The 11,217-nt window shown below is 43.5% G+C and overlaps 2 protein-coding genes across 2 annotated transcripts in view; one reads left to right on the forward strand and one right to left on the reverse strand.

Moving 5' to 3' along the window:
- Window positions 1-2,119, forward strand: part of LOC149285423 (dynein axonemal heavy chain 1-like) — a 37,038-nt gene extending 34,919 nt beyond the window's left edge. The window contains exons 71-77 of the mRNA XM_089495360.1: window positions 21-197; window positions 511-678; window positions 770-900; window positions 979-1,123; window positions 1,310-1,516; window positions 1,674-1,908; window positions 1,998-2,119. Of these exons, the coding sequence (XP_089351486.1) occupies window positions 21-197; window positions 511-678; window positions 770-900; window positions 979-1,123; window positions 1,310-1,516; window positions 1,674-1,908; window positions 1,998-2,119 (1,185 nt within the window). The remainder of the gene's footprint in view (window positions 1-20; window positions 198-510; window positions 679-769; window positions 901-978; window positions 1,124-1,309; window positions 1,517-1,673; window positions 1,909-1,997) is intronic.
- An 841-nt stretch (window positions 2,120-2,960) lies between these two features.
- Window positions 2,961-9,350, reverse strand: LOC149285424 (ubiquitin carboxyl-terminal hydrolase BAP1-like). Its single transcript, XM_089495420.1, has 17 exons — window positions 9,314-9,350; window positions 7,661-7,690; window positions 7,434-7,488; window positions 7,221-7,353; window positions 7,015-7,134; window positions 6,517-6,578; window positions 6,250-6,392; window positions 5,898-5,976; window positions 5,696-5,819; window positions 5,384-5,525; window positions 5,000-5,160; window positions 4,742-4,857; window positions 4,231-4,661; window positions 3,753-3,868; window positions 3,339-3,431; window positions 3,177-3,249; window positions 2,961-3,094 (listed from the first exon to the last, which is right to left on the reverse strand). The coding sequence occupies exons 1-17, from the start codon at window positions 9,348-9,350 to the stop codon at window positions 2,961-2,963; spliced, it is 2,049 nt and encodes a 682-aa protein (XP_089351546.1).
- Between the last annotated feature and the right edge of the window lie 1,867 nt (window positions 9,351-11,217).

Here is an 11,217-nt window from a genome sequence, read left to right on the forward strand (position 1 = left end):
AGTTTTTACTTGTATGACAGGTCCTTCGATACACTGCTGGAGAAATCAATTATGGAGGCCGTGTTACGGATGACTGGGATCGACGGTGCCTCCTGAGCATCCTGCAGGACTTCTACCAACCTTCGGTCCTAATAGAAGGTCACAAGTTCTCAGAGTCTGGCATGTATCATCAGATCAGCCCGGCTTACGACTTGAATGTAAGCGTTCCTCTCGTATGCCTTTTCCTAGACCAGTACAATAGGGTATTCTTGGAGAGTGGGCAGGGCTTGTGGAAGAATGGGTGGGGCTACCATAAAGCACCTCCTATTTTGTGTGCCACAGCACCCTAAAAAAATGGTAGTCTATGGTACATGTTATGAAAAATGGTGGACCTTCTCATGGGCTGGTTTCCACACAATATGTTCAGCGAGGTTTTCTTGCCTTGCTATTTGTGTATATTTCTTGCAGTGTTTAACACACTGATACCTAAACAACTATACAACATTGGGTGTCTTTTTGTTCCTTTTACAGGGTTACTTACAGTACATCCGCTCGCTACCGCTCAATGACCTCACAGAACTCTTTGGACTTCATGAAAATGCCAACATCACCTTTGCTCAGAATGAAAGCTTTGCTCTGCTTGGTTCTCTTGTGACATTGCAACCCAAAGCTCAGGCCAGCGGTGGGAGCCACGATGAGGTTTGTTAGGAAACCATTCCAAAGGTTATGGGAATAGTGAGAGAAAACATTATAATTTTAAGTGTAACAAATTAATCTCAACACCCAATAGATGGTAGAAGAGATCGTGGAGAGCATCCTGAAGAAGGTTCCTCGGCCCATTCCTGTACAGGAAGTGATGTCAAAATACCCTGTTATGTACCAGGAGTCAATGAATACTGTATTAATACAAGAGGTTATAAGGTAAGAAGTCGTTAAATGCAGGTAGCAGGAATTCCATGCACTATTTACAGATTAAAGAAATGCTATCTGTCCCCACAGGTATAATCGCCTCCTGAGCGTCCTCTCCCAGACGTTGAATGACTTGCTTAAAGCAATGAAGGGACAGGTTGTTATGTCTTCTCAGCTAGAACTAATGGCAAACAGTCTCTACAACAACTCTGTTCCAGAAATCTGGCGATCAAAGGTTAGAGCAAACAAACCAATCTTTAGTTTGTGTGAATGTCATATTGGTTGGGCATGGAATACCATGTGGACTTTTAACAAGGTGGAAATCATGTTACCTCCTCATATGTTTCTGTATGTGCTGCATACACATTGACATTGGCATGAACCCAAAACTTGCCTTCATGTTCTTTTTCTTGTTACATAGGCTTATCCCTCCTTGAAGCCTCTGGCGTCCTGGGTAATAGATCTTCTGCAGCGCATCCAGTTCCTTCAGAAATGGATCTCTGATGGAATACCTGCTGTGTTCTGGATCAGTGGCTTTTTTTTCCCGCAGGCTTTTCTTACTGGTACTCTGCAGAATTTTGCCAGGAAACATGTTATATCCATTGACACCATCTCCTTTGACTTTAAGGTGAGATTCATTATTTTGATTGTTGTCGCATAAAGGTTTTACTTTCATCCTGATGCTATGGTTCTTCAGGAAAAAGAAAAGTGGTGTTCTGTAGTTGGTGTTGTGTAATAATGTCATGGAAACCTCTCATTTTAAACTGATTTTCGTGTCTCAAAAGGTTCTGAAGGCATCAGTTACAGAGTTGCAGCAGCGTCCCTCTGAAGGATGTTATATACATGGCCTGTATCTAGAAGGCGCCCGATGGGACAATTCAACAATGCAGTTAGCAGAGTCTCATCCCAAGGAGCTTTATACAGAAATGTCAGTGATCTGGTTGGTCCCGGTTCCTGAGCGCAAGCCCAAAACATCTGCAGTATACCTTTGTCCCATTTACAAGACTCTGACACGAGCAGGTGAGAGGGACAGGACACATTTTACTGTCTGGAATTACACAATGCTCCAGTATATTGGGTTTCACAATGATGTTCTTTTTGTTTTCTAGGAACTCTCTCAACCACGGGCCATTCCACCAACTATGTTATTGCAGTGGAACTGCCCAGCAGCAAGCCCCAGACGCACTGGATAAAACAGGGAGTAGCACTTATCTGCGCCCTAGATTATTAAACATAGCTGTTCTGAAATCTGATCAGCGATGTCAAGCCAAGAATATGTGCCAAATGCCCAATATTTGTCAACACACCTTTCACCTAGACACCGTTCAACGAACATTCACATATTAAAGTCTAATGCAGACATCAACTGAACCCTGAAACGCTTACACCTTTCCCGATCATAACCTCTGCTGACTGCAGACTACAGCTGATGGAACTTTCAACATCAACACACGAATATAAGCGATTGGGAAGGTGCAGAGCATGTTGTTGTAACATGGAGTCAATAAACATCTTACTATCAGCATCGTGTCCTTTGCTGTTTTACGTGTCAGACAAAATTGCATTGGTTCAGCGACCTGTCCCTGTGCGTTTCGGTATTACATGCACAAGCATCCAAAAGCAATTGTGTCCCTCTAATGGGCGAGATGATCATTTCACAAGGTTTATTATGTCATGACAACTTTCAAGTCCAATCATGTAAAATTCAAGACACTTCAAGAAACAGCCAGTTTAAATTTACAAACAATAGGATGGGACCTGCCCACGGTGTGAACTAAACTCTGTTTGAACCCAGTGCCAATAACATCTATATTCTGCGTGAAGCGTTCCAGGCCAGAATAAACAAAATCTTCAAGGAACAATTCACATACGCAAGAGGAAAGGTATATAAAGCATGTATTGGGGTAGATACGAGGTATAAAAAAAAACAAACATATGTACATCATATACATGGGCAGGGATTTCACCTCACTATATATATATGTAACAAGTGGAAGGGAGGTAATAAACCCATATAATAGGAGTAGGTGTGAAATTGAAATGTATAAATAAACACATTTATGGGGTGGAGGTCACTGGCGCTTAGCCTTGTAAGGACGTGAACGCTTGCGTCTGTCTGGTTTCCTCTGTTTATGAAGCCGCCCGATACTAACGCCTTGCCGTCTCCTTACGGAAATGTTCTGCTCCACGAGGCTCGCTAGCATACCTACGGAGGCAAAAGAGTTAAATATTACAATAATGTTAGGTAGGCAGTTACCCTGAATGATTTCTTTGGATCGAACGCTCACCTTCCTGAGCCAACATGGAAATAAAAGCGCAGATAAATTCATCATAGTTATGAGTTCTTCTTTGGTCATCAATCTGAAAAGAAAGACACAAAGGGATAGAGTTTATAAACAGAATGACGCGAGGGGAAGAGGTAGGCAGCGGAGAAGACGAGCAACATCCACCTTGAACTTCTTGCGCTTTTCTAGCTCCTCTCTTAGGCAGGCTTCAGACGCAGATATTTCAGCTTCGACGCATTTCAACAAAGCAAGAAGCTCCTGAGAAAAAAAGAGGAAAGTGTTCCAACGAGGTCAGGGTCTTAGAGCCCAAATGTCTATAAGGTATATAATTGTCCACTCAGGACCATCACTAAAATATGAGAACAAAACTAAATGGTGCAAGCAAGTTGTTAAAAGCTCACGACCTAATAAAAGAATCCCACGGACAGATACCAGGATATCGAGATTCCACAATAACCGAAATCACTTCTACGACACTCAGCCAGCTTGCAAATCAGGCACCTGATCTTCGTTCAGCGCAGAACACGCTCTAGTAATGCTCATCTCTTACTTACGTTTACTACATCATAACGCCCATACCTTGGGAGAAAATCTCTCCCCCTGAGAAGCTTCCCCAACTTTCCAGCGCTCTCCATCTACTTCGGCACACTCCTTTCCTTCTTCGGTTTTGCTGTTCTTTGGGGAGGCTTTGGGATCTTGTTAAAGAGAACGGGGAGAGAAAAACCTTAACATTAGTGAGCTACATCTAAATGTAACTAAAAAACCGACCCATTAAACGGCACTCTCTCCTCCCAACTCGTCGTATTGTTGCCTATAAGACCCTGCATAAAACTTTGATACCAACTGCATGATTTACCCTTCCAGAAATAAACCACCCAACTACATACATCATCACAAGTGTTACACAACATACAAACAGAGTAAATGGTTACCATCATATGTATAGTAAATCTTAACGCATCTCTTCCCCATGTTAATTCAGTTCTACAATCAGAAAGAACAGAGCAGTCTATAGATCTACTCCCTTGGCTCTTTCTTTTCCTCCACTTCTCCATACCTAGTCTGCTGAGGGGGCACAGGTGCCCATCTCTGCTCAGATGCAAGATCCCAGTACCAACGAGAGGGCCCAGCTCCCGCACCGCCCGATTGTAGCGCACACAGTCCACACGTGAAAGAGGTTCTTCCTCTCCAAAAAGGACTTTGGACAGGTGGGAGGTAACAGGACTTGAGGGTCGCGTGGTGCTTGCTGATCTCAGTGGTGAGCGCAGCGGTGAGTTAAATGCACTACCAATTTCTGAAGCTGTGTCTGTGCTCTCATTACTAGGGGTTGGGGAGGGCTGGGAGTGGGGGGCTGTGGGAGCCCCTGTCTTTATAGATAATGGTGAACACAGTTCTTTCTGTGTCTCCTTCAGCTTCTCTGCCAGGACATTTGCAGGAAGTTCTGGGCCAGGGGGTGGTGGCAAAGATGCAGAAGATCTTGTCTTGAACCTGGGTAATGCACAAAGAATTTTACCTTAGGTCTTTGAAATACAATGTGTGTTTGGTGCACATAACAACTTAAATCTCACCCTGGAGTTGGTGATCTATTAGTGCTCTCTGTTTCTTCATCATCTTCTTCAGAATCTGGAGAAGGGGGTGGCGCACCCCGAGATCGACCAACTCCTGCAGCCAAGTCCTCCTCCTCCTGGAATATTCACAGCCAACACAAATCAAACATTACACAGTGCAATAACCACCAATAACAAATTCAGACCTACTCATAGCCTCCCTCATCCCCCACTATAGGCAGCCCAATACCTATCGCTCTTTATCCCATTGATTCTTACCTGCATTGGTGACTTGGCATAGTTATGGTTATCAAGGAACGCAGGGAGACGAGGGGCTGGAGCAGGCGCCAACCCTCCATTCTGAGGTGTGGCATTAGCTTTGTTATAAGTGTTCAGGACAGAGCTACGATGGAAAGATCCTGCTGCCTCTCCAGCTGGTTCTAGAAAGATTATAAGGGATTACTTCCAGGTCTGGACTGGTCATAAGGCACACCGGGCTACAAACCAGTGAGCTCATGTGCGTCCAGAATACTTAAAGATCAATTCAGTTATAGAGTTTGAAAAGCGGTTTTATCACCATATCAATCAACTTGTACAACTATGGCATGTTTTAGCCCCATTCTTTGTCTGTACAATAGAAATGGTCAGAGTGTGCCTTTTTACCTGCGACAGCCCGCTGGGAGCTGGGGTTTGTGCGGGGGTTTTCTGAGGCAGACTTCACAGCCTTAACTTTTGATTCTTCAGGAGTCTCGCAGTCTGTGGTCTTTTGGGTTTGAATCAGCTCTGGCTGTGTCACTCTGATCAACTGCAAATATCAAAGAAAAAAGACAGTGATCAGAGACTCTAATGTGGACACCTTTAAAGTGGATTCTAGTCTTTTGGGCTCAGTCAGTAGGTTTCCTTCAAATTATCAGCCTCCCATCCATGATTAAAGTGCACGTGAGAAGCAGCCCACACATGAAATGACTTCTGTACCTGCTGCAGAGCTTCCAACACAGTCTGTCTGTTCATTTTCAAGATGTTAAGTTTACTCTCATACTTGAGTCTTCGATCTGGCACCACAGCCATCAGATTAAAGCGAATATCATGATACGGTTCCCTAGAGGAACATAATTTCAGGTCACACACAATGTGAACACTAGATCATCACTTACTGACACAGCTATAGACCACTTACCCGGCAGTAGCCAGTCCAATCCTCTCCATGATAACTCTCCGAGCCTTATCTGTCCACTCTTCATCCTCTGCCCAAGGGCCTAAGTGGAAGGGAATATTGGTAGAAAGGCATAAGGGCTCACAACTCATAGCATTTTTTTCTATTCTCAAGATATCGATGAAAACAAGGGGATAATGTACAGGCTTAATATGAAACAAACATTCACTAATGTCATTACGAGAGGAATTGATTAATTCAATCTGCTGGTCTGGTCTTAAGACTTGAAGTCTTAAAGAATAAGGGGCGGCTGAATGGGTGGATGTGCACCTACCAAATGTGGTTCTTAATTGTAGGCTGTTTGTGGGTTAATTACCATGATCAATTGGATAAACTTTCAGTCCGTCCAGTTCAAAAAGCCGTCCCTTAATCGGTACATAACTAACAAAGTGAAATGCCTCCATAGTTCGGACTGCACTGATCCCATTTTGCTTCTCGGGGAGGTGGCGCGGCTCTGGTCTGTGGGATAGAATAAAGATTTTGTAAACACACAAAGGCCATTCTACATCAGGGTGGATAGAAAAAAAGAAAAGCTGTTAAATGGGTAAAAAAAGAGGGGGAGGGCACAACAATCCTCTCCTACCTGGCATGGCTGTTGTGAGCTTTAGCCAGCTCTGGTGCATTTCCAATCGCATAACCTTTACTCTGAAAGAAAAGTCAGAAATTCAGATTAAATCGCCAACATACAACGGCTGCCCAAGTATTACCTGCCATAAGCTGGCCAAGTGTCTCTCTGAATGAATGGGAATATAAAGAACACCAATAAGGTGTTTCACTGGAATGCGGCATTTGTTAACATACAATTTAAGTAAGATATAAATCTGACCCCATACAATAGGCAATTCACATGAGGTGGTTACAGTAACACTCAGTGTACACACTTAACACAAACAAGGACAGAAAAGTAGCGTTGTTGGTTCTATGTCCTGCCTAATTGAGAGCTCTAGTGGTTCTACTACTCCTGATGAATAAGATGTTGCTGGTTGCACCAATGAGCCACATCAAGTGTTAATGGAAATTCAAGATATCAAAGAAAAACAACATTAAAATTATGTAGTGTTTTACATAGTCCAGTAGTTACCTCTGGGCTGAAACCTTTGGTGAAATCCTTGATGCGGCTTAGAGTGGGTCCAAGATGAACTCCGCTACAGTTAAGCAAAACACTGAGAAGAGCATGTGTGGCACAGGAGTTAGGAATCAGCTGGAAAGAGAAACATAGTTTATAAGGGGATGTTACACAGAACCTCCCACCACATGCTGAGTGACTCTGTTTACTGTCTGTTATACCTGATGAGCAAAGAACATGTTGTTGACGACCTCATCTTCCATGACGGATGTGTCATCCAGCAGAGTAGAGACTTTCCTTCGAGAGCGACGCTCTTCAATCCATTTAAACAAGAATATGAAGCCATAAACTGGCCTGGGGTGAAGGAGAGAGCAGTTAAGAGAGAGCAGGTAAAATAGAAGTAAATAAAATGTGCAAACATCACGTTATCATACCCCGGGCACTTGCTCTGCAAATCATAGATCTCTTCCACCTGGACCCCCTTCACACCTATAATAAAGACAGGTTAAAACCTCTTTTAATTCTAACTACAAGCACAGGGCTCCAAAAGATATTTCCGTCTCCAGCATTATAATTCACATCATATAAATGGCTTCCCCTTCAAGCACACGTCATTTTTATTTTCTCTCCTGCTCACTTACAACCCCAAAAGGCAACTTACCAAAATCTTCCACCAGAAGTGTAAAGAGTCCTGAAAAAGAAACGACACAACAGCAAATCAAAATGACATTTATTTATAAAACAATGAGAAACACAAAGCTATATTTATATTGATGTCTGCATTAAAATGTTATACCCTTTGAGCCAAATTTAGTAAATAAATATTTTTGCTTTACTGACTTAGCAGTGTACAAAATATTGGAATTTACAATACGGACCAAGGGGAGCTATTGGAAGCTTGGAATATCCCAGATTTTTATGAATCCCTGTTCATCGTGGGAATTGCAGCCATCAACAACTGGACAACCGGAGCTGCTGATCCATGTCCTATCTTCTTAAAGTAACAATCTAATGACCATGGCGGCCTCACTAAAGAAGAATGCATATTAATGTATAAAATGAGCCGTTTATTCTGCATTCTTAGAAAAACAAGCCACTGGGCTCAGCCTTCGTGAAGCCAGCGCTGGAGCCGACTGGCGGCAAATATATCAAGTGCTGAAAACGTCTCCTGCACAGAAAATATCTGGTGGATGAGCAGATAATCGAATCTTCCCCCCATTCACTTGCAAGGGGTAACCTCGAAAAGTAAAGTTTAATAAGCAAATGGTGAACGTGGTCTCTTTAAAAACTGTGGACAACAAACTGATGATTATTGTGACTTGACACAAAGTATGGAAAGTGCATAAAGCTATCCATAAGTTTGATCCAGACTATATGGGCCAATGGGTCCTTTTCTACTGGCCCCTTTATCAATAGACTTACACGTTTAATTATTTTTTAATCATGTTTTCGATTGCTGTATAAAAACCCTTCCATATATTTATCAGTAAACCCGTTATGGCAGGAAAACAAGGACCGTCTTAATCATAGAATATAAGTCACGCTGGAACGCATGAGATCTTCCTACATCAGGGATCCGCACAGCATCGGTGTGCCGTTTGCTTCCCGGCCCCCCCCTCCTCCTCCATTGTTGCTGGAAATCAGAGGTGACAACCGGTGGTCGGGGTGAAACCACAGCAGTCCATGCATTAAGCGTCTGAAATGCTTTGATGCAGTTGCAACACTGCGGCTTCTAACCAGAGAGCATTGTTATTTATCACACTGCAAAAGCTCCTACACAACCATCATCTCTTTGCTGCATTCTATCAATGGTTTGCACATTATTATTATTATTATTATTACTGGAGTTTATATAGCGCCATCATATCCTGCAGTGCTGTTATTGGGTGAACAATACATAACAAGTCGTACATAAGCACAAGAGCTTACAATCTAGCAGCAGCAGTATAAAGCATGCCATGGAAAGAAGTCCTTAATACTGCCAGCTATGACACAAGCCAAAGAAAGGGGTTTTCTTTATTGTGATTGGCATCCAAGCCTTCCCGTTATGAGGTATGTGGACGGCTGAGATAACACAGAAGCGGTTGATTATGACACAGTAATTGCATGCACTGCCCCCGGTGTGATCACACAGTGCCCCCCCACACCGTACAGTGAGGCAGGGCAGGACCCCTATTGTAAGAGTATCCCGGGTCTCCGCTCCCAGTACATGAGGGGTTTATATGCATAACGTTACGTGCAGCTTCGCTTAAAACACAACTATCCGCATTGTCCGCGCGTTAAAATAAACGTATAAAACAGTAAAGAGTTATACCTGGGTCGCTCTCTAGCTCTAACCAGCCTTTATTCATGTTGTCTTATCCATGCCTCCGGGCAGCAGACGTAATCAGTGTGCGCCGGAAGTAGTATGTTCATTACTTCCTGTTTGCGTTTCGTGAAGGGGTGGGGGCGGTATGGTAGTTTTGAATAGCGGGAAATAACGTGAGAGAGTGTAATAAATACGTCAGGTTATTGCTCAGGATACTATTGTTTCACCTCTGTACTATGGCTGCTAGCAGTCAGGTGAATTATTTATTCCGCGCTGTTTTTCTGGTAGTGATGTATTTTTGTTTAATAATTTAACCCCTGTTGATTCATAAAATAGCTATTGGACCCCAAAATGCTTAAAAAACGTTCTTTAATAAAAAGCTTAGTTTCCTTGCAATGTTTGGCAAAGATGATACCTTTATTGGCTGACGTATAATGGATTGCAAGCATTTGGGACTATCTAGGTCTCTTCTTCAGGTTTGAAAGTGGTTTTCAACACAAGGCCACATGAGTCTCAGGCTCGCCAGCCATTCTGTGTACCCTTTCCTGAAAACAATATAGGATAGAATCTTACGTAATGGGAGATGGAGTGCATAAGTGTCTGCCACACTGACACCCAAACACACACACCCGGACAGGCTTTGCCACACCAACACCCAAACACACACACCAGGACAGGCTCTGCTACACTGACGTCCGCATCTGGACAGGCTAAGCTACAAAAAAAAGTATTTTCCACACCCCCCTTTGTTGACCCCCCTTTTTGTGTTTTTGCCCCCAGCCTGCCCCTCGCTTTAGTATTGATTTATGTAATGGCCTTAGCTGCCCCCTTGTGTATTGATGCCGCCGGCCCAGATAAAATACTGCCCTGCGGTATCAGGGGATGTATATCTGACTAGTTGGTTCCCTTCCGTGGGTCTATACATCCCCCGTACTGCAGGGCAGCATTTTATCTGGGCTGGTCAGCAATATGTAAAAGTTCTGTGTCCTGCAAAACATGGCCGATGTGGTCACCCTTGTGTATTGCCCCCAGCTAGCCCCACATGGTTTCTCTTGTACCCAGGGGAAGCAGGAACAGAGCAGGGTCATGTGACATCACATGAATTCATGTGACTCAGCTGGGTTTCTGCTTCCCCTGAGCCGATTCAAGAGACATTGCTCGTGTTTGCGACCAATGCACAGGTACGCAGCAGGGCCCCTGCAGAAGTTAATCTGGCCCTGCATCCGGGGACAGTGTCCTCAATCCGGGGACTGTCCCCTGCAAACTAGTTTAGATCCCTTGGGGCATGCAGACTACTGATCTAATGGCGCGCACCACTGCTCAAGGAACACAGACATGCCCACAATTTTGGATATCGAGCACCAGCATCTCAGTTTAAGGATAATTCCTAGACAGATTGTGATGGTCAAGGACTGGAGTTGATCAACCCTAATGTAGAATATTGGGTGTGAAGAAGTGTCATTTAAATCTGATCATAGGCTGCTGTCATACTTTTGGTAAGGGCAGACCAGTAGCTTATAACCTATTTTCAAGTTACTTACATAACTTAGGTGTCTATTCACTAAAGGGGGAATTGCTTTTTCATCTTGCAAACGTTACGAAGGCCTATACCCAGTGAACTTGTGAGCTTGGCTCGCCCTATATATAATGTAAACTTAAATCAGATTTCTCCCAATTCTCCTACCCATTATGCAAACGTGTCATTTCAAATGAATAATGAAGTGAAAGAGTTAAAACCGCAAATTTCCTTTTATGAATGGACCCCTAAAATAACCACTGAAGTTACTGTTGGGTTTCCTGCATGCACATAACCAGGCACGCTTAATGCTGTCTCCCACAGCCATTATCCCAATCAATACTAATCCCTGCCAGTAGCTATCACTGTCTTGAAAGGGCACAACAAGAGAAGC

Source organism: Sceloporus occidentalis, unplaced genomic scaffold (genome assembly GCF_023333645.1).
Source record: "Sceloporus occidentalis isolate IW3139 unplaced genomic scaffold, rSceOcc1.0.p SCAF_79, whole genome shotgun sequence".
Classification (NCBI taxonomy): Eukaryota; Metazoa; Chordata; class Lepidosauria; order Squamata; family Phrynosomatidae; genus Sceloporus; species Sceloporus occidentalis.

Coding starts and splice junctions, on each gene's coding strand:
- LOC149285424 (XM_089495420.1), bottom strand. CDS start 9,350: ATGAATAAAGGCTGGTTAGAGCTAGAGAGCGACCCAG. Junction 7,691..9,313: donor AGAGCTAGAGAGCGACCCAG/GTATAACTCTTT, acceptor TTTCTTTTTCAG/GACTCTTTACACTTCTGGTG. Junction 7,489..7,660: donor ACTTCTGGTGGAAGATTTTG/GTAAGTTGCCTT, acceptor TCTTTATTATAG/GTGTGAAGGGGGTCCAGGTG.